The sequence below is a fragment of the Gossypium raimondii genome, chromosome 11, assembly GCF_025698545.1.
Source record: "Gossypium raimondii isolate GPD5lz chromosome 11, ASM2569854v1, whole genome shotgun sequence".
Taxonomy (NCBI): Eukaryota; Viridiplantae; Streptophyta; class Magnoliopsida; order Malvales; family Malvaceae; genus Gossypium; species Gossypium raimondii.
The window spans coordinates 7,288,869-7,312,058 of NC_068575.1; the positions used below are offsets into that span (position 1 = coordinate 7,288,869).

The window sequence follows — 23,190 nt, forward strand, 5'->3', positions numbered from 1 at the left end:
CTCGAAAACCCGAAAACAAAGAACTCTCAAAACGTAAACACAAAATTCTCTAAATGTGTTATGAGTTCTAATATCTAATGGGTGTATTCTCTAAGGTTGTAAAAGAGCCTATTTATAGGCTAAATTCATATGTCAAATAATAATAAAATAATCTAAACTAATCAGTGTTTGATTCAAATAAATAAATAGAGTTTGACTAGAAGATTATTTCTCAAATTTGACTGAAATAGGAGTCATACTTAACAAATCTCCACCTTGACTCATATTTCTACAACGCCATCTTTGCCAAAGCTCGCCACGAGCCTATCTTGAACTATGCAGGGAATTAACTGAGTCGAATTTGTGCTTAGAAACTGGAAGACTTCTAGCCTTCGACTTGTACACTGTCAAATCAAAACTAACCCGAGTCTGATTTTCACGAACACAGTGCCCTAACTTTTTAAAACTTGCATCCAAAAGAGAATCTCTCTTCAACGAAACGGTCATACATTTTTCCCTCCTATGACCAAGTTGCCTCTGCTCCAAACGAGTTGACTTCGACTCTGTAACGGACGAGGGATGTCCGATTTCACCAGTCACTGTAGAATCTTCCAGAATATAAAGACTACCAGTTCTTTTACCTTTTAACAAAACGAGAGCTCCACGAGATACTTTAATGCCGCTCAACTCGATGTTGATTCTGCATCCTTTCAAGTCTAGAATACTCAAGGAAATGAGATTCTTTCGTAAATCAGGTACATACCTGACATCTGAGAGTGTCCTAATCATCCCATCGTGTATCCTAATTTTAACAGCACCAATACTTATTACATTACTAGTTGAATCGTTTCCTATGCGCACAACTCCACCTTCAACTGAAGTGTATGTGGAGAACCATTCTCTATTAGCACCAGCTACATCTTCCTCGTTACTCTCAGCAGCTCTTTTATTTTGCAGTTTATAACAATCTACTTTGACGTGACCTAACTTCTTACAATAGCGACACCTTTTATCCCGTTTCTTTGATGCTATCAAAACGGAAGCTTGTCTATTTGCCTTGCTATCCAAATGAAGCTCATTGTCGAGTTTGTCTCTACTCAACAAATGACTCTTCACATCTTTGAACGAGAGTTTGTCTCTGCCATAAATCAGGGTCTCCCTGAAAGACTTGTATGAAGGGGGTAAAGAGCACAATAGTAGCATAGCTTGATCTTCATCATCAATATGAACCTCAACGTTCTTTAAATCATTTAAAAGAGTAATGAATTGACTGATGTGATCTCTAAGAAGCTCACATTCGTTCATGCGAAACGTAAATAGACGTTGTTTCAACACTAAACAGTTAGCTAGAGATTTAGTTGCATAAAGAGTTTCTAACCTTTTCCACAAGGCAGATGAGGTCTTCTCCATCAATACCTCCTACAATACCATATTCGCGAGGCACAATTGGATTGCAGAAAAAGCCTTTTCATCAAGCTCTTCCCATTCTGTTTTATTTAAATTCTCAGGCTTTTTCTCGGTAACAACTTTTTTCAAACTAGATTGAACTAGAATTGCCATCATCTGAACTTGCCACAGATTGAAATTTGTCTCACCATCGAACTTCTCAATTTCAAACATTGTTGCTGCCATATCTGAATGTGTTGATTTATAAAAATTGAACTAGCTCTGATACCACTTGTTAGAGATTGACCTGATTAAGCAAGAAATAAGTAAAAATAACAGAAGAAATTGAGAAATTGAACACACAAATTTAACGTGGAAAAACTCCTCCAAAGAGGATAAAAAACCACGGGTAAAGATAATTTTACTATAACGGCAAAAGAAATGAAGAGTACAAAAAGATGGAGATAAAAACTAAACCTCAAAAACCTGAAAACAAAGAACCCTCAAAACGTAAACACAAAATTCTCTAAATGTGTTATGAGTTCTAATATCTAATGGGTGTATTTTCTAAGGTTGTAAAAGAGCCTATTTATAAGCTAAATTCATATGTCAAATAATAATAAAATAATCTAAACTAATCAGTGTTTGATTGAAACAAATAAATGGAGTTTAACTAGAAGATTATTTCTCAAATTTGACTGAAATAGAAGTCATACTTAACATTGGTCTTAACCAAATTAGTTTTATAGCAAGAAGGTTGATTGTTGAGAACATTTTGATTACTCAAGAAATTACTCATTCGGGGTTTAGGGTTCGAGTTCGAGGTTCATGATTTTAATTCAAGATTAATGGTTCAGGGTTCAAGGTTTAGGGTTTGGGTTCAGGATTCTGGGTAAAAAAATTACTAAAATTATGTGTTTTAATGATATGATTTTTTTTGAAATATTAAATAATTGAAAAGGGATCATGGATGATGTGGTGGGAACAATCTATAAAATAATTTATCATATATATATATATATATATATATATATGAAGATTTCATTTTTACATTAAGTTTAGAGTAGACCTAATCATGGGACGGGTCACTCAGTTTGGCTTGAAAGCTCATCAGAAAAGTGAAAAGATATATAAATCGAAAAAGAAACTTTAACAAAAAATGAGGCACGTTTTCTAAACAAACCAAGTCTCGGGTAACAGGTTTTTGACCTAGACCCGGTTGAATAAATTTACTCCATCTATGCCTTATTGGCTATTGCCCTATGCGTGTAAATTGTAAACCAGAAAACCTATCCCTTTTGCCTTTAACTAGACTTGCTCATGGGCCGGGTTGAGAAGGTTCGCCCAAAAAGTGAGAGGGTTTGGGTTAAAATATAGGCCCGAAAAATGGGCTTAGGCAAAAAAATAAGCCCCGTTTAGAAAACGGGCAGAGTCTCGGGTAAAGCTTTTTCGGTCTGGGCATAACCCGAATGTTTTTTTTTACTTTTTTTGTTATTGCTTTCTTGATTTTTTTCACTATTTTTTGCCATTTCACTATTATGTTGCTATTATTTTCTTGTTATTGTATAACTATTGTTTTATTGTTAATTTTGTTATTATTTTAGAGGCATTTATTTGTTAAGTTGAACCTTTCTTAGTGTTATTTAAGTATATATATACTTTTAAAATATATTTTCAATTTGTTGGGAAACATTTATTTTAATATTTTTAGTATTTTTGATGTATTATATTTTTTTTTAAAAATTATAAAAAAAATTATTACCGACCGGGCCGTGTTCAAGTTTTAACATTTTTATCTGGGTCAAGTCTAGGCTAAATTTTAAGTCCATTTTTTAGTCGAGCCCGAGCCTAACAAACGGCCTAAAATTTTAGTTGGGTCGGGCCGGCTCTACCTTTAACCCTGTTCCCAAATCAATTCCTATTTTCACAAAATATCCCTAGGTGTAGCTCACCAGCCGCTGACCGTAGACAGCCGTCTCCAGTCCGGCGGCCACTCTGTCTCCCGCTCGTTCTTCCATCAAGACACTGTCGTCGTTCCGGTCAAGCTGCTGCTTCCTCTGTCGCCGACGTTCACCATTGCCGTCGCCTTCTCCGCTCCAGCCTTCAGCCGTCGCCGTCCCACTGTGCCGCCGGTCAATCTTATCTAATTCCAGGTACAGGTTACTTCTAAACCTGTATCTAATTTAAATTATTTACCTTCTGATTCATTGTGCTTAAATCTATTTCAAAGTATGCCGTGAGAAATATATGATGCTTGTTGTTTCAATTGAATCTGAAAATAAAAAAAAAAATTATAAATTAAATTTATTTGATGTAATTATTTATTTGAAGAAACAAATTTACAAAATAGAAGTAATAATATTTGAGTTTGACACTCTATAAACTTACAATGATTTTTTTTTTATTTAATAAAGAACTTATTAGAATACGATAGTTGAAAAAGATTTTAAATAGTAATAAAGACCGTGGGGTCTGCAGTTAACTTGGGTCCTATTGCAACTGTTTGAGTCCTTCAATGAGTGAAGAGCGATGGGTTTTAGTTAGCAGTGTGTTTCTGTTAATAAGTTTAGTGAGTACCTGCAGGATTCATACTCCCTCTCTGTTTTCTTTGTCGAGGAGATTTTTTTAAATTACAGCATTGCTGTTTGAAACAAACATGGCTGAGGAAGAGAAGGAAGAGATAAAGTCGTTCAAAGATTTAGGTTTATGCGACGAATTAGTGGAAGCCTGCGACAGTTTAGGTTGGAACACTCCTACCAAAATCCAAGTAGAAGCCATTCCACACGCTCTCGGAGGTTTCCCCGCCTTATCTTTTAACTTTTTTGTTTGATTAGATTCTTTTGTTCTTTTTCTAAATAGAATTCGTGTGTACTTTCGCATTGAAGGGAAGGATTTGATTGGGCTTGCCCAAACAGGTTCTGGTAAAACAGGGGCGTTTGCTCTTCCCATACTGCATGCACTTTTGGAAAGCCATTCGAAACAAGGATATAAATCCGCGCCTGTGTTTTTTGCTTTGGTGCTTTCCCCAACACGGTCTGACATTAAACAAGTTACTTAATTTCGTTCTTAAAAGTATACTTTTCTTGTTGAATTTTGTTTGGCTCAATCATTATTATTATTTTGTTGCAGGGAGCTTGCAATCCAAATTGCTGAACAGTTTGAAGCTTTAGGATCTGGGATTAACCTAAAATGTGCCGTGGTAGGTTTCCAGTTAAACTATATCCTATTGTCAACAAGATGGTTACTTTAAAATGATTTTTGTTTGCTGTCTAATAGGATTGAGATTTCATTTGACTGGCTTTTAGTTTTGCCTTACATTCTAAAGTATGGCAGTTGTTTTCTGGCTTCAAAAATTGTCTTAATTTTTTCTTATCATAAATGAACTTATTTGGATTGCTTGAATTGTGGTTCTTATCTTTGAAAGCTTGTTGGAGGGGTGGACATAATGCAACAACAAATTGCTCTTGGGAAGCGGCCACACATTATTGTAAGTTCATTTGTTCTCCCCCTGACATATTATCTAGAACTTTTAAGTAACTTTTGGGTAAAGGATCTAGGTTGGTTGACCTGTGGTATAAGACTTGATTGCTGTTAGAAAGCGGCAGATAACAGTTAGATGGATTAATTGATTGCAATATATGAGTGTTGAGTTGTTGATGCCTTCTCTAAGTTGTAGTAGCAGAGATTACGCTACATGGTATCTAGTATACTTATGCTTGATCTATGGCCATCATAGTCCTCTTCTTTAATCTTGATATATTGTTTGACTGCACTAAATGAATGAATTTCCCTTGTATGATACTGATGTCATCTAGGTTAGCAAGGATATCCAGTTTCTTTATGATACACTTTCAAAGAATTAGGGCAAGGGTTATGTACCTTAGGTTTTGGTATTTCTGTAAGTTTATTTAGACCACATGTGTCTTGGTGTTCACTTTGATGGAAAAAACTTTGTTTAGATATAATATGGTATTTTCTTAATGATAGTAACCTTCCTTAAAGGTAAAACCCTAAGAGAAAAGTGTCAGTATCCAACTGGTTTTTAAATTGCTATCAATTTTTAGGACACACATAGACAATTGATGTGGAAATAGGTATGTCAGAACACAGAATACCTCTGAATCTCTTTTTTATGAATGATTGAAATTTGCCCTGTAGGTTGGAACTCCTGGACGCCTTGTGGATCACCTAACCAATACTAAAGGTTTTTCTCTTCGCATGCTAAAATATTTGGTAAGAATTTCTTCTTCTGCCTTTTTTTTTTTTCTCAAATTCCTTTTTTATGTAATATTCATGGTGACATTTTAGTTTGAAAGAGGATTTTGTTTTTAAAATGACTCAAGTCTTATTTTATGAAAGTTTTGTTATTCTTCTTCCACCCTTTTTCTTGAGGCATCCCTTTGTCTTTTAGCTTTAATAAATCTATTGTATTATATGTCTTACTGGTTCTGTTAAATAAATTTTCCGTTGTTGAACTGCCAAATTTTACTTTGTTAAATTTCGCCTTCATGATATTCATGCCAATGTCTCTTGGCATGAATATTAAGCTACCTATCTTGTAACTTGGATTTCTTGTTGACTATTTGTTATGTATATATTGTTGAAGTAATATTTGCATGTATTTGATAGGTCCTAGATGAGGCAGATAGGTTGCTGAATGAGGATTTTGAGAAAGCACTTGACGATATTTTGAATGTTATTCCTCGGGATAGGCACACGTATTTGTTTTCTGCAACCATGACCAAAAAGGTACGTGGGGGAAAACAAACATTTTATTTATTATTTAAGAAATATGTCCATATACTATCTTGAACATTGTTCCTCGTGATAGGCACATGTTTGTTTTCTGCGACCATGACCAGAAAAGGTATAACTGGGAAACAAATATTTTATGTATTCTATAAGAAACATGTCCATATACTATTTTCTTATGTCACATTGGAAGTGGATTAAAACTACAAAAAAGAGACTTTTAAGATCACTGTAGCTGAACATTGTAATCAAAGGCTTAGTTTGATCTTGGTTATTGTTAGTAAAATCGTTGCAAAAAGAAGGAATTAGTGCATTGGCTGCTCTTTATTGCTGCAGTACTTGTATGCATATGATTTCTTATTAGGACCTAAAATTTATCTAATATATTATACACTTTGATCATGTGGTTATGGATGCTTTTGTTTTTCTCCCCTCATTGTCGTATTTAGTCTGCCATTAGGGAACAGTATTTTCACAATTTGATCTTATCTATCTTCATTTGGAGTGGAAGTTTGACTACAATGTTGATTTTATAGGTGAAGAAGCTGCAAAGGGCATGTCTGAGAAATCCTGTGAAGGTTGATGCTATTTAAGCAAAAATTTTCTGCAATCTCTCTCTCTAACTTTAATATTCTAAAGACTTTCGGTTTGTTCTTTTCCTTTTTAGATTGAAGCTGCCTCAAAATATTCTACTGTTGACACATTGAAGCAGCAATACAGGTTTATACCTGCGAAGTACAAGGTTGCTTAATCTTCTTAGCATTAAAATTCTTTTTCAAAGATTTGAACTATGATATAGATTGTCAAACTTGTGATGATTTTCATAATGGTTTTGTGCTGAAATTCTATTTTTGAGAGAGATAAACTTACTGTAAAAGATTGAGTGAACTTTTTAGTCCATGTTCTACTAGATGAACTTGATTTTAGTCATAAATTTCGTTGAGTTTGTTAAAGCAATATAAAAATAATATATAATAACTTGAGTTGGTAGTGCATGTGTCATAGGTCTAGAACACCTTGTTACCCCAGGGTGGTGCGCAAGAAATCTTTCTTGAACCTTCTAAACTTATCCCACAGCAAAAGGACCCATGATTTGTGTGATTCAATTCTCATATCTTAAAAGTTTTACATCTGTGTGCCATAGCTTGAACAACTAAATTTCACATCCTTTTCCTTTTTGGACTCTTGATAGCTGTATTCAGCTGTCTTCAGTTCCTGGAAACTGACATGTTAAATATTAATATTAGCACCAGACCCCAGTTTGAGAAAACATGTCATCATATAAGCTAGGCCTGGGAGTCTTTGGCAGACTTCAAAGGATGAAGTCTCAAATAGTGCTAGTAGTTATGCGTGTTTTGTTCTGCATGCTTTGTTGTTGAATAAGGAATTTTTTTTTTGTAGCTGGAACTAGATAGTAATCAATTCGTGATAAATCTTTTCTGTTAGTTCTATAAATGGATGAAGCACAAAAGATCTCTACATTCTTGCTTTTTTGTTCCTAGATATCTAAATGCATTTATTTTTATATATATGTTTTTTGCTGTGCTTGCAGGATTGCTATCTTGTTTATATTTTGACTGAGATGTCTGGTTGTACATCTATGGTTTTCACTCGAACTTGTGATGCAACTCGCCTTTTGGCTTTTATTCTTCGGAATCTTAATATAAGGGCCATTCCGATTAGTGGTCAAATGACTCAGGTATCTTTTTCCTTCAATGATATGCTAATTTATAGTTTATGCTTTTGCTCTACAATTGCAGAGTGCAACCCACCCACCCAAAAAAAAGAAACAGTTTTGTTTTTTAATCATAATTTGTGGACTCTGCCTACATATTTTATTTACAGGCAAAGAGGCTAGGAGCCTTGAATAAGTTCAAGTCTGGGGAGTGTAATGTTCTTGTCTGCACTGACGTTGCTAGTAGAGGACTTGACATTCCATCTGTCGATATGGTTATTAATTATGATATCCCTACAAACTCTAAGGTTAGTTTTTGCATATTCTAGACCTTGAAAAAGCATGCATTCTGTTATCCTATAAATGATCTGTGTTTTAAAAGGATAAAGTGCGCAACAATTTTGTGGTATTCTTTGCTGCCTTTTTTGGCTAATTTTTTATGGGTACAGGATTACATCCATCGAGTGGGTAGAACAGCTCGTGCTGGAAGATCTGGTGTTGCTATCTCACTAGTCAATCAGTATGAGCTGGAGTGGTATCTTCAGATAGAAAAGCTTATTGGTATGCCACAGTTGCTAAATTTGTTGCTAGGATGTTAGTTGATGAGTAGCTTGTCCAACAGAGTATCCATTTTTGTTTTTTCTCTGAATTCCAGGCAAAAAGTTACCTGAGTATCCTGCTCAAGAAGAGGAAGTCTTGCAATACTTAGAAAGTGTCACAGAAGCCAAGAGACTATCACAGATGGTAACCCAAGTTTCTTTTAGCTAACTATGTTTTCGTATTTGATTTGAATATAAACAGGATGGAAAGCGCCATTTTTATGTTCCTGTTTCCACTTCTGGTTGTTACTGGTTTAACCTTTGTGCTTGTGAAAGTAAAATGTGTTTTACATTATATTCCATGTTTGATAATGTTCCATACTTAATTTTATTTCATCCTGAAGAGTTACTTAAATCGCATGTAGAATGTCGTACTTGTAATGGGTTCATCCATTTGCTTGTATTTCTTGTTCTATAGTATTTTGATTTTGCTGTTTATTTGAAATTTCAAAGCATTTTTGTGAACTCTTTCTTGGATGACAATTTTCTTTTTTCCAACTCTGCAGAAACTTAAAGAAATTGGAGGCACAAAAAAGAGGAGGGGCGGAGATGATGAGGATGAGGACATAGAGAGATATCTAGGCGTCAAAGGCAAGTCCTCCAAGAAAGTTAAGAGAAAATGAGATTACCTACTTATCTTTTTGTCTCCATTTACCTACTTGGTCCACATTTCTAACTAATTTGTTAGGTTCAAGGTAGCTTAAATTTTGATTTGAGTAATTAGCTTTATTAAGGAAAAAGAAAACTGGAAAGAGAATGAGGGAAGAACTCTATTTCCATCTTTTTTATGGGGAAGTGATTGGACAAAATTCGGATGAAGGAAAAGAATTACATTTGCATTTGTTATTTTATTGTTATAAAGTTTATTTTTTAGCAGTCTCATTCCCTATCCTCAATTATAATAAATAAGAAACCTGGTTTACTTGCAATACATATTATCTCTAACATATAGGGATATCAAATGGACAAGGAAGTTATGAGATGCATGATGATATGCATTAATCTTGCTTGGAATGTAATAATAAAAGGCTGGTTTGGAATTGTCCTTCATTTCGTTGCCTGAGCTTATATCTATTTTTTTTTTTTTGTTTGTTTGTGTTTCGATTCAAGTCTGATGAGCAATTTGAAGTTATAGTTTCCTAGTAAATATTTCATGCATTGATTTCGGTCCTTCTAGTTCTTCATAAAAGAGTTACTTTGAGTACTTTTGATTTTATTTCGGAGAAGATGGCTGAATGATTGGGATGTTCGTTCGTTATCTATGGTCGGGAGGGTGACGTTGGTCAAGTCTTTTATGCTTTCCATTCCAAACTACTTTATGCAGTCAGTTATGCTACCGATTAATATTTCCAACCAGATTGAGAAAATTGCTAGGCGTAAACTGCTGAGGAGAATAAAATGGCGCTTATGAGCTGGAACTGATGCTACCAACCTATTGCTAATGGTGGGCTCGGTCTTCGGAAACTTCATGATCAGAATAAATCGTTCTTAATTAAACTTGGTTTCAATTGATTTCCAATCACGACTCTTTATGGTTAAAGTGATGCGGGCTAAGTATAATATTACTGAGCTATGCCTACGAGTAGTCAATGCTCGTTTGTGTGGAAATCTCTATCCCAAGTTTAGGACTTGATTATTGGCAGTGCCAAATGGTCTATTGGAGATGGCAGTAGAATTAGCTTTTGGATTGATAATTGGAACCCTCAACTAGTGCCGCTTTGGAAACATTGTAAACCAGGATATAACTACGATGAAAGGGATTTAGTACAAGATATGATGGATGCTAAGGGTAATTGGGATTGGTCTCGTTTTGCTACCTGTTTGTACCACCAAGTTATTATTTTCATGGTAGGTATAAAGCCTCCTAGCAGTTTAGCGGGGGTTGATAAGTGTGTGTGGCCTTGGGAACCGAATGAATAAGCAACAGTTGCTGGCGCCTACTACTATATAGCTTCGAGCACTTGGGATGACAAATCTAAGGACTGGGTTTCAATTTTGCGTTTTCATGCACCTCAACGGGTCAGGAATTTCCTTTGGCTTCTTTTCAAGGAGAGAAAACTTAGCAACCAGGATTGCTGTAGAAGGAAGGTTGTTGATGGTAGGGGTGAGCATTCAATTGAGTTGAGTCGAATCTGGTAAAAAAATTTCGAGTTAGTTGAGTTGAGAAATCCTATTTTAGCAACTGAGCTCAATTTGAAATTTTTTTGAATCAGAGTCAAAAAATTTCGAGTCAAGTCTAGTTGACTTAAAAAATTTTATTATTTATACTCAATGTTGCGATTGTATGGACTGATTATTTAACTAGTAGACGAAGTACAAGATTATTTAACTCAATAAATAAGGTTGATGGGTAAACATTTATCAAAACGATGTATTTTTGCTTTTTAATATAATGGTTTTCACTTTTAATTTTAGATAAGGTAAACATTTATCAAAAAGATATAGTTTTGATTTTTCTTATTTGGATTTTCAAATAACTCGAATTATGTAATTTATATTTGAGTTAAACTAAAAAAATTAATTTTTTTATTCGAATTGATCTGAATTACTCAAACTTTTTAATTCAAAATTTGGATTTTTTATCAAGCTTTTCGAATTAAATCGAATTTTGCTCACCCGTAGTTGATGGTGCATCTCACTTTTTATGAAGAGATCTCAAGGATTGCATTCATGTCATTAGAGACTGCCGGTTCAAGAGTCAAATATGGAAGCGATTAGTCGAGTCTAATATACAATATTTGTTTTTTCAGCTGCCTCTTCGAGAGTGGATTTTATTCAATATTCATAATACTAATATTCATGTTTTTTTTCTGATTATGACTGGATTTCTATGTTTAGCATTGTGTGTTGAAAGCTTTGGAAGCAGCGCAACGATGTTATATTCAGGCAACAGGATTTTCATTCAGGTGATATAATGATCCAATGTACCAGTTGGGCCATTTCTCTTAACTCAGCAAGCCATGGGATTGCAAATCACTATTTTCAGGTTTGTTGGTCCCCATCATCTCTTGGGTGGACGAAGCTTAATACTGATGACGCTGTGAGATTAGATTCCTCTCGAGCTTCAGCATGTGGTCTTTTAAGCGACAGCAATGGAGACTGGTTATTTGGTTTTTGCAGGAATATAGGTTGTTGCTCGGCCTATGAAGCTGAGCTTTGGGGCATTATTGACTGGCTAACTTTGGCGTGGCAAAGAGGTTGTAGATAAGTACTCGTGGAATCTGATAACCTGTCCGCTATTAACGATATTAACAAGTATGATGCTCAATCATTCGAAGCATCACTGATTTCTGCAGGCGTCCATGGGACATTCGTTTCTGCCATGTTCCTCGCGAAGCAAACAAAGCTGTTGATTTTATGTCCGGGCAGTCTCAGGTAGATGATTTCAATATGCAAACTTTTGAGACTCCTCCTGCTGGGTTACACCATTTGCTTCTTTAAGACTTGCCAAGTGTTTCTTGTTTTCAACAATAAGTTTTCTTAAGTCTGGTGCTAGGAAACTAGACTACTCTCTTTTCACCAAGAAGAAAATTATTCGAATTTTTCTTTTTTGATTATCAATTTTAAATGACTAACAAAAATATGATATTGACATAATAATAAATTTAGCTCTCAATGTTTATGCATTATGTCAATTTATTCCTAATTCTTCATTGTATTTCAAACTAACTTTTAAAGTCAAAAGCCCTTTTCGACACCGTAAGCAATTAAAAACATGATGAGTTAGAATCGAAAAATGCCAAGCTAAAAAGAAAGTTTTTGACTTTTGAATATAAAATTGTCAAAATAACTCCATTTCCCCATCCAATTAAAAATTTAATTGATTATCAAGTAATATTTATTTTACAACTAAATGAATCCATAGTATTCAAATAATTTTTTAAATTTTAACTTAGCAATGAGCTTATAGATTAATAAAAAAATTCTTAATTTTTCTCTAATATATATAGTTTATATGTTTAAATTAAAATTTTAAATAATTTATATAAATTGCTAAACAAGTTTAAATTCTAAAACAATTTTAAAAAAAACACTTTTCAACCTTAACAACAATACAAAATGATATTTACATGTTATCTAAATTTATCCTGTTTTATATAAAAATATAATTCAATACACAATATGTAAAATAAAAATGAAAAAAATGTATAAATTATCCTTTTGCTGAGAAAAAAAACAAAACCCTATTGTGGTTAAGAGGAAATGTATAAATTAAAAGAATTCAAAGTAAAAATCACAAATGTTATTATAAGAAGCTGAAAATCTAAAGCCAAAAATCTCGAAGGTAACTAAAACTATTCATTAATATAGTCTTTTAATGACCTGTTATCAATGTCTTGCCATATCCTAATATAAGGATTATTTGAAAATTTTAAATATAGTATAATCTGCATGGTTGACTCTCATAGTATTTAATAATTCGTATTTTAATATATTTAAATTTTTATAATAACAATATTGATACTAACTATTCCTTATTAATATATAATTGATACTAAAGGTCAAATGGCTAGCATACACATTTTGAGATGCTTAGCCCTAGCTAACATGCCACTACTCCAGAACAGGCTTTTAGCGGCATATTTTGTGGCGTTTGGATTACAAACGCCGCTAAAAATCGAGCATTAGCGGCGCAAAGAATAAAACGCCGCAAAAAGCCGGACGAACAGTGGCGTTTTCCGAATAAACGCCGTAAAAGAACATCATTAGCGGCGTTTACCACACAGCGCCGCAAAATCTCAAGACCAACACGTAGCGTTTTGGTCTTGATGTATATTAGAATTAGTGGCGCTTACGAACAAACGCCGCTAACGCATAGTATTAGCGGAGCTTAGCGGAAGCGTTGCAAAAGATGTTAACCAAAACGCAGAGTTTGATCTTGATGTATATTACAATTAGTGGCGCTTGTAAAGAAAACGCCGCTAATGTATAGTATTAGCGGCGCTGAGCGTTAAACGCCGCAAAACATCTTAACCAAAACGCAGCGTTTTGGTCTTGATGTATACTATAATTAGTGGCGTTTAAGGAAAACGCCGCTAAAGCATAGTAATAGCAGCGTTTGGTGGTAAGCGCCTCAAAATATCTTAACCAAAACGCAGAGTTTGATCTTGAGGTATATTAGAATTAGTGGCGCTTATTGGAAAACGCCGCTAAAGTATAGTAGTAGCGGCGTTTGTGGAAAGCGCCGCAAAGTATCTTAACCAAAACGCAGAGTTTGGCCTTGAGGTATATTAGAGTTAGTGGCGCTTATTTCAAAACACAGCGTTTAGTTCTTGATGTATACTGGAATTAGTGGCGCACACGGGAAAACGCCGCTAAATGATAGTATTAGCGGCGCTTTTCCCGAAACGCCACAAAAAACCTAAGCCAAACGGTATCGTTTTCGGAACTTTTTAGTGCTTTAGCGGCGTTTTTCCTAAAAGTGCCACAAAATCATTTTATATGTTTTTTATATTTAATTTGTTTATTTATATTAATTAAAATTCAATTTATTTTTAATTGAATATTTGTTAAAAATGGAAAAATTGAAATAGTATTATTTAAAATAATTTTAAAAAATTTTAGGTACATGACTGATTGATTTGTAATTTATATATTAAATAATTTCATATATAATTGTAAAAGATACGATAGTATTAATTTTAAAATATTTAATTATTTATCATTATAGTTTAGGGTTTAATATATATGCAGTTTAGGGTATACGGTTAATTTAGTATTTAAGGTCGGTTTAAGAGTTACAATTTTAACGTTTATATAGATTATGGAATTAGGGATTCTGGTTAATTTAAGGGTTGTAATTTAGGGGTTATAGATTAAGAGTTAGGGATTTAAGGTTTATGGATTCGGTGTTAGGTTAGGCTTTAGGGTTTAGATTAATTGGTGTGTACTTTTAATTTTTATAAAATAAGGTTTAAGGGTTAGGGATTAGGGATTCAAGTTAGGATTTAGGGTTTTGATTAATTAATATTTTTTTAATTTATGTATTAAATAAGGTTTAGGGTTAGTAGTTAGGGCCGGGGTTAGTGGTTTGGGTTAAGGGTTAGAAGTTAAGAGTTAGTGATTTAGGGTTTAAAGATTCAGGGTCAGGTTAGGCCTATTGGGAACTTTAGTGGCGCTGCAAAATTTTTATTTTATTTTAGGATTTACGTTATAGAATATATGATTTAATGTCCATGGTTTAGAGTTTTAGGGATTACAGTTTAATGTTTATTATTTTGGGTTAATAGTTTATGTGTTAGAGTTTGTGTTTAGGGTTTAAGGATACTGTTTAAAAATTGAAGAACATTTAGATTTTACTAAAGATTCATGCAATTTAATATATGAATATAAAATATATGTTTTGTACTACAGTAACATTGGCCACACAATTTCCTTAAAATATGGTTTAGGAATATTACGGTTTGAGACTTTTGGTTTTGACTTTTAATGTTTGGGGTTTGGGGTTTGGGGTTTAGAATTTATAATTTAAGCAGGTTTAAAACGCGAATTTATTTTTTTTAAAAATGTATTACTCTCTCCTTTTTTTATTATTAATTTTTCCATTTTATAACTTTGGTTTTAATTTTGGATCAATTTAACTTCAATCTTGGATGACACTATTTTGACTACTCACGTGCTAGTATATTTGCATTCTATTCTTAGCGTATATATAATTTAAAATAAATTATAAATATTTTTAAATTTTGTTGAAATTTTAAAATTTTTTTGCAATGAAAGGCGTTAGCGGCGTTTATCACAAAACGCCGGAAAGAGTATTTTAACGTTAAGTAAAACTGCGTCGTTTCCTATCACTGGGAAGGGGAACGGCGCCGTTTTGTTCTTCTCTATTCGCGGCGCTTTAAAAACACCGCCAAGTTGTATTAGGAGTTAATGAAACTGCGCCGTTTTACGTTGCTATTAGTGGCGCTTTCCATGAAACGCCACAAAATTGTAATTATGTTTATTGAAATGTTGTCGTTTTTGTCTATGGTATTAGTGGCGTTTTTTGAAACGCCACAACGTTGGGTAAACTGTTGGGGAAACGGCTTCGTTTTAACTTATAGTTAGTGGCGCTTTACTTGAAACACCGCAAAATTGTTCTAACATTTGTTGAAACGTTGTCGTTTTGTAAATGTTATTAGTGGCGTTTAAGTGTTGGTGTTGATGAAGCGACTGCGTTTTGACTTATAGTTAGTGGCGCTTCGTTTGAAACGCCGCAAAAATGTTTGCGTTTTGACTTATAGTTTGTGGCGCTTTGCTTAAAACGCCACAAAAATGTTTAACATTTATTGATACGATGCCGTTTATCTATATTATTAGTGGCGTTTATTGGGAAACGACTGTTTGTTGATGAAACGACTGCGTTTTGACTTCCGCAAATGGTTATTTTTTAGATGAGAACGGCGTCGTATTTTTTCCATCCTTCTGACCAAATATTACACCCGATTCTCCATTACTTATCCCCCAAATACTCATTCTCCCCCAAATCCCTAAAATTTCCCCTAATCCCTAACATTTCAAACCCGACCACTGCTACTCTGCCTCTCTGTCTTTGCATCACATTCTCCGTCCGTCTCCGGCGCCGCAACCATCGGTAAGTTCGAGTACTTCGTTCTTTTTCTTCATGCGTTAATGTATCTCTGTTGCTTCTTCATTACTGTTGTTTTGACTCCTTTCTTTCAGCTACCCACGCTTTCAATCTTCCAACTTTTCCAGAAGCTCCAAGGCTGAAACCGAGGAGAAGACGCTACAATTACTAATTTGGGATTCCATCTTCAGTTTTGGCCAATACCCTTTCCAAGGTATAAAGCTCTCGGTATTAATTTCATCATTTAAAATTAGTGGCTTTGTGTCCTTAGTTCTGATATGGGTTACTTTTATTCGACTCGTTGATGCTCAAAATTTGGTCCTTTATGAGTAAATTAGTCGATGGTTTTGATTAGTTTGATAGTGGGTACCATACCACGTGTTTCTTTTATGTGAAACACTGCTTTCTCATAACATATTTGGAACTGGTAGACTGTTGTTTGCCTTTAGTCTACTATATATATATATGACGTGGAAAAGTTATTGGTATTTGTTATATCTAATGAATTTGTTTTAAAAACTTTTCAATGGGAAACTTTTTTGTTAAAGAAAAGCCATTCTTGTGTTTGATTATAATGAATATATATAGGTTTCCTTTTATCATTTCTGATTTGGTTTGATTTTGTTGTAACTTGTTATAACCAAACTGAAATCCGAATTCAATTGCTATAGGTGCCTAACTGTTATTTTGCAGTAATGGATTTAGAGTTGTTTTATTTTTTTCCTGTTTATTTGGTACTAATTTACTTATGTTTTCCTTTTTTTTGGCAGTATTTATTCCTATTTTAAATTTAGTTTGCATGCATTCCAATTTTAGATGAAGTGGTTGTATGTTTGAAATCAAAGTCAATATTTACTTTCATATTTCTTTCATGCCATTCCCATCAATCATTTCAGCACTAGGCATGAATTCAAAAGTGTTCAGGTATCCTGCAAATGGCATTGTTGATAAGGATGCAAAATTTGTATTCTTCAATATATAGCCTTGATTTTTCTCATGTATAGTTGTTAGTTGTTACGGGTAAATTTTATATAATTTTATTTAATTTTATAATTATTCGAATATATATTCATAATTATACTGTATTTATAATTATCGATTTTCAATTTTATCGATTTTCAATTTTATTTCAATTAATAAATGTTTAATTATCTATGATTATTCAATAAATTGATCGATTAATTGATTGAATGTCAATGAATTATCAATTTTGGTTAGTTAATTGATTGAATGTTTAATAAATTGATTATATAATGAATTCTCAATAAATTATTACTTGATTGCATGTTTAATATAAATAACTTATTAATATATATATTTTAAAGTTAATATATAATTTCAATATTTATTATATTTTAAATATATTTTTACAATTTAATTTAACTTATTAATAATATATATATATTGTTAAGTAATAATTTTTAAAATTTATATCTTACATTACTTAAATATATATTTTAAGTATATTTTACATGACTTACATTACTTACTAAAACATATTTTTACTAAAATTTACTTTAATATATTACTTGAATATATTACTTAAATAAATTACTTAAATACATTACTTACTAAAATTTGTTTAAATTTTAAATACATTACTTAAATATATATTACTTACTAAAATTTAAGTATATATTACATTACTTACATAACTTGTTAAAATATATTATAATTTTAAAAATAATTATAAATAAGATACATAAAAGTGATATACTATTAATATTTACTTACATAATCAAATTTTGTATTTACAAGAACTTACATAACTTATTAATATTCAATAAACTTATATAACTATCACATAAACTTACATGTAAACTTACATAATACATAACTTACATAATACATGACTTATATAAAATTTTATATAAACTTACATAATACATTACTTACGTATTAACTTATATAAACTTACATAATACATTACTTACATAGCATACATAACTTACACAACTTACATAATACAAAATTACATAACTTACATAACTTACATAACCTACATAATACATAACTTACATTATAACTTACATAACTTAAATACTCACATAATACAAAACTTACATAACATACATTACATACATAACTTACATAACTTACATAATACAAACTTACATAACTTAAATATCTTACACAACTTACATAACCTACATAATACATAACTTACATAATACATAATAACTTACAACTTACATAACATACATTACTTTGATAAATTACATAACCTACATAATACATAACACATAACTTACATAATACATAATAACTTACAACTTACATAACATACATTACTTTGATAACTTACATAACTTACATAATACATAACTTACATAGCTTACTTTGATAACTTACATAACTTATACACGTACATAACTTACATAATTTACTTAATACATAAATATATATCATACGATATACTTACATAACTCATTTATACTTACCACTGAACAACTTACCCTTGTAATTTCTGGTGAAAATCAGACGTCAAGAAATAAGAAATGGACCGCTCTTGGATGAATTTGTCAAGGGTAAGCGACGGTTATCGAAATGGAGTACAGACTTTTCTAAATTTTGCATTTCAATATGCAAGGCAGGAGAACATGATTCTTTGCCCGTGTAAGAAGTTAAATGACAAAGTTAAATGGCTCTCCCAAGGTCCAAATCGAGTGGTTAAAAGACATAGTGCGTTCCTCATCAACGGATTCAGATTTCATACAAAATATCGCTAGAGGTTGAGGAGAATGCAAAATTGTGGAATAGTTATCAATTCTGCAAATACAAGTTATGCTAGTGCTAGGGACAATAATCCTGTCGAGGGAAATGTGGAATATTTCGGACATCTTACTGACATAATTGAGTTGGATTACTACGGCAAATAGAAAGTTGTCTTATTTCGTGGTGATTGGGCCGATGTTAATACAACTCGTGGAATTAAGCAAGATCAATTTGGTTTTACAATGGTGAACTTTGACCGATTGATTCACACAGGACAACAACTGATAGATGAGCCGTATGTATTCTCATCTCAAGTCAAACAAGTTTTTTACTCAAAAGATCCAACTGATGAGGGTTGGTACGTTGTACTCCGTAACATCCCTAGAGACTTGTTTGACATGGGCAGTGGAAGTAGAGATAACATCGACGACAGATCAGAAACTTTGCCCTTTCCAGAACAAAACTTAAATGATAATATCCCTAGTACTAGTGCACAATTTCAATGGGTTCGTCAGGATACCGATGAAGATATTTACGAATAATGATGTAGTAAGATTTTACGATTGTTTAATTATATGTAATATCATAATTTAAATCTTGGTCTTATTATATATTTCAACTGTTTTATATGTGATGTTATTGTTGTAATTAGTTATTAAGTTGTCAACCATTTTATGTGTATTGCAGATAAAATGCCTAGAAGAAAAATTCTAAGGGGAAGAATTGTTCAAAATGATCTAAACTCGACAGAAACAAATAGTACTGAACAACAGACAGCAATTGGATCTTCGAATGTTCCGATTACAGCTGAGGATCCTACAGAAGTTCAAAGTAATTTTACATTTAATTTACATGCGTGTTGACTTATAGTTGATTTATTTTTCAAATTCTTATATTATAATATACCATTTGTAGCTGAAAATGGTGGAACGCGCAGAGGTCGAGGACGTATGCTACTTAGAGAGTTATACGATTTAGATCCAGTCGAGCGTGTCAAAGTTGGACGAAACAGTTTTGGTCAGCCTATTGGATCAGAAGCTCGACTTTTAGCAGGATACATGGGCATTTTAGCACGAAATCCGAATATGTTGCCTATCAACTACGAGTCTGGCATCAAATGCCCGATAGCAACAAAAACCAAGCCCTCGATAATATTAAGGTAACAAAATGTTAATGTCATCTATAATGCTTGGGAAATAGTTTCATTTATATTTACTTTATTAACTTGTGTTTTTTGTTTTTTGTTTTTTGTAGGTGAGGTTTGCTTTAGAGGTCTCGGATGCTTATGTAAAGAAGGCATTGGGAAAAAGATGGAGAAACAATAAAAGTACTTTGAAGAAAAATTATTATAAGACAAAAACAACCCTCGATGAGAAATTGCAAAATGTCCCGCCAGGTATGTTGAGGTACCAATGGGAAGATGCGGTTAGATTTTGGCATTCGAAGAAAGGCGAGGTATGACGTACTTCCAAACTATTGTAATTATTTTGGTTTATAGTATTTTCTATTTACGTACTAAAAATTTCATAACGTAAGATCGTGAACAAGTTGGAAAAAGCAGCAGGCAGAAACAAAAATTCACCCACACAGCCGGGTCGAGAAGTTTTGCATGTGTAGCTGAGGCAGAGGTATTTTTAATTTTTTTAATATTATCGAATATGTATAACTTTCTATTAAATAATAATTTTACTACTATATTGTAGGAACTGTCGTCCGGTCAAAAAGTTGGACGCCTTCAACTTTTTGAAATTACACATAGGAAGAAAGATGGATCTCCCATGACTCCTGAAGCTGGTGAAATAATGGTACGTTTACTTAATACAATTTGACTTGTTTTAGTTATTTATAGTGTTTATTTTCTAATGGTTTAATTCATTGCTTGTAATGCGACTATTGTTATGTTGCATATGTTTTTTAATATATAATATTACCTTCCTAACTATGTGATTTATTTATTAGGAAAAACTAAAGGATAAAAAGGCGGAGTACGAAGCGATTGCTTCTAGTGATAGTTCTGTTCATCTTGAAGACATTGATAACCGGATTATTACTGAAGTTTTAGGTCCTGAAAGGTATGGTCGGGTTCGATTTCAAGGATCTTTTGTTAGCCCAACCCAATATTTTGGATCCAGCTCCCAGCAATACATGGCTTCGGGGAGTCAGGCTCAAGCTGAAGTTCAGAGGTTAAAAGACCAGATGGCTCAAATGCAAGCGACCACAGTTGAGGTTCAAAGGAAATATGAAGAACTCCAACTACAACTTAAAGCAGAGGCGGCAGCGAGGGAAGCGGAGGCTACAGCGAGAGAAGTAGAGTAGAGCAAAAAGTACGACGAACTCCACCAGCAGCTTCAGATTATGATGAAGATGTTTCAATCGCAACTTCCACCGTCATAGTGTATGGCATACATATTTTTATCATTTTAACATTTAACATTTTTGCAAAAATACTATGAATTCACTTTTATTTATTGATATTAATATTATTTTATTCATTTAATTTGAAATATTATATAAATTTATTGCTTTTGGTTGGTTTAGATCTGGTTGCTTTTGATTTGTTGCTACAGGAGGGCTGAAAAAATGAAAAATTTAGTATAAAAAAATTCCCAAAAATAGTGGCGTTTTTGTATAAAAGCGCCGCTAAAGAACATGTTCTTTAGCGGCGCTTAAGAAAAAACGCTGCTAAAGATAATGTTCTTTAGCGGCGCTTAGAAAAAAAACGCCGCTAAAGACCGTGTTCTTTAGCGACGCTTAGAAGAAAACACGTCTTTAGCGGCGCTTAAGAATAAACGCCGCTAAAGAACATGTTCTTTAGAGGCGCTTAGAAAAAAACGCCGCTAAAGACCATGTTTTTTAGCGGCGCTTAAGAAAAAATGCCGCTAAAGAACATGATCTTTAGCGGCGTTTTTATCTAAGCGCCTCTAAAGAACATGGTCTTTAGCGGCCTTTTTTTCGAAGCACCGCTAAAGAACACGGTCTTTAGCGGCGTTTTTGTTTGTAAACGCTGCAAACGTTTGCGACGTTTTCGTTAGCGGCCTTTTTTGCGGCGCTTGTAGAAGCGCCACAAATACCTTTAGTGGCGTTAAAAAGCACCGCTAAAGGCCTAAAAAAACGCCGCTAAAGACCTGTTTTGGTGTAGTGTGCCTTTTTTAATTTATTACAAGAGAAAACTACCAGTTGGAGCTTCGGATCATGACAGGCTGCAAAAACACAATAAAATTGTTTTACAGGTAGGAGTAGAATATAATTAATCAGAACAATAACCCAAACTAATCAATTTACTAATGAATAAAGATATAATAACTGAGAAGTAAAATCCTTAGCATATGATAAATATAGAAATGTTAAACTAACAAAGCTATATAGCTAGTTTGTTCCTAAGTTTGCTGATGGTAGAACCAATATTCTTCAAAATGCATCTATTGGGCATGGATTTTAGAGAAGCTGGGATAGGATAAAAGTTGTTCAAGGATGTCACACTTCTGGTATAACGTGTAAGCATGAATAGATGCCCTTGGATGCAATGAAATGCCTTGTTTCCCTCTAGCTCAATCTTTGTCACTGCATTGGTTAATACATTGTAGCGAAACACCCCTAATCCAGGCCAAACTAGTAACAATTCCTTGTTCTGAAAACTCACAAGTTGTACTTTGCAATTATCTTGACCATGACCTAGTGGAGAAATATAGTTATAGTTCTTAAAACATCGATTAAAATCGAGATGGTAGATCCAAGTCCAATGGCCGCCGATATAAACCCATACATTGACCATTTGTCCCAACAAACGCCAACATGTTAGCTGACCTTCCATCTCTAACAGATTCAACCTTTTATGGCAATGACTTGTTTTGCATTTGTAACTTGGATGAGACATTGTATGGAATTCTACTGTCCATGGAGAACATCATAATGGAATTCTCACATGTGGAGTTGGGAATTTCGGCAGTCATCCAATAAAGAGTGTTATTATTGAGTATCACCGGCGATGATCCGTATCGGGGACAATAAGGAAGGGTACGGAGGCCTCTCCATTTGGTGGAGCCTAAGGTGAGTATATCATATTGAAAGGGGTTGCTTGTGCCATCTGTGGTATAATAATGGAGCAGCCTGTACTCTTGTGTTGATGAGTGATAAAAGAATCCACAAAACCCATCTCTCTCGTACCGATGCTTCATAGTTCTTATTTCTCCGGTGATGGGATTGCCGATGTAGAATTCAGATGAGACCTCAGGAGATTTAAACAAAATCAACCCATTGCAACAAGCGATGGGACGAACATCTTGATCCCTCATTTGATTCTCCCAACGTTGAACTAAAGATCTATTAATGACCCTTTTCATATAAACCGATGCCTTACCATCATCATCATGAGTAAAAAAGAAATCCAGTTTTTCTGTTTCATTATGATTAAGCCGATCACGATTTAGACGATGGAAAACAAAGAAAGTGGAAGGAGATGCTGGTTGGAGATGTGCTGGAGCAAAGTATAAGGAGAGGAGATTAGAGCATTCCAT

At 33.4% G+C, this 23,190-nt stretch overlaps 2 protein-coding genes and 1 long non-coding RNA gene across 5 annotated transcripts; 2 read left to right on the forward strand and 1 right to left on the reverse strand.

The window, feature by feature from the left end:
- The first annotated feature begins 3,269 nt into the window (after nt 1-3,269).
- On the forward strand, nt 3,270-9,267 carry LOC105761099 (DEAD-box ATP-dependent RNA helicase 10). Of its 3 annotated transcripts, none has more exons than XM_012578789.2 (14): nt 3,270-3,518; nt 3,949-4,160; nt 4,251-4,398; nt 4,495-4,564; nt 4,790-4,852; nt 5,524-5,598; nt 5,995-6,114; nt 6,654-6,695; nt 6,785-6,859; nt 7,670-7,816; nt 7,963-8,100; nt 8,242-8,353; nt 8,448-8,536; nt 8,898-9,267. In XM_012578789.2, the coding sequence occupies exons 2-14, from the start codon at nt 4,022-4,024 to the stop codon at nt 9,012-9,014; spliced, it is 1,335 nt and encodes a 444-aa protein (XP_012434243.1). In that variant the 5' UTR covers nt 3,270-3,518; nt 3,949-4,021; the 3' UTR covers nt 9,015-9,267. The 3 variants fall into 3 exon arrangements, with proteins under 3 accessions (XP_012434243.1, XP_012434244.1, XP_012434245.1); XM_012578790.2 differs by having other exon boundaries at nt 3,985-4,160; XM_012578791.2 differs by having other exon boundaries at nt 4,002-4,160.
- Nucleotides 9,268-20,244: 10,977 nt separating this feature from the next.
- LOC128034864 (uncharacterized) lies at nt 20,245-20,482 on the forward strand. Its single transcript, XR_008190927.1, has 2 exons — nt 20,245-20,304; nt 20,380-20,482. It is a non-coding gene; the product is annotated as an uncharacterized LOC128034864 (long non-coding RNA).
- Nucleotides 20,483-22,506: 2,024 nt separating this feature from the next.
- Nucleotides 22,507-23,190, reverse strand: LOC105801269 (uncharacterized). Its single transcript, XM_012632586.1, has one exon. It carries the CDS (start codon nt 23,188-23,190, stop codon nt 22,507-22,509), a length of 684 nt encoding a protein of 227 aa, XP_012488040.1.

What these genes read in the sequence shown, in the direction of transcription:
- LOC105761099 (XM_012578789.2), top strand. Translation starts at nt 4,022, where the DNA reads ATGGCTGAGGAAGAGAAGGAAGAGATAAAGTCGTTCAAAGATTTAGGT. An exon ending in GGAAGCGGCCACACATTATT is followed by an intron (nt 4,853 to 5,523) that starts GTAAGTTCATTT and finishes TTTGCCCTGTAG; the next exon opens with GTTGGAACTCCTGGACGCCT. An exon ending in ATATCCCTACAAACTCTAAG is followed by an intron (nt 8,101 to 8,241) that starts GTTAGTTTTTGC and finishes TTATGGGTACAG; the next exon opens with GATTACATCCATCGAGTGGG.
- LOC105801269 (XM_012632586.1), bottom strand. Translation starts at nt 23,190, where the DNA reads ATGGAATGCTCTAATCTCCTCTCCTTATACTTTGCTCCAGCACATCTC.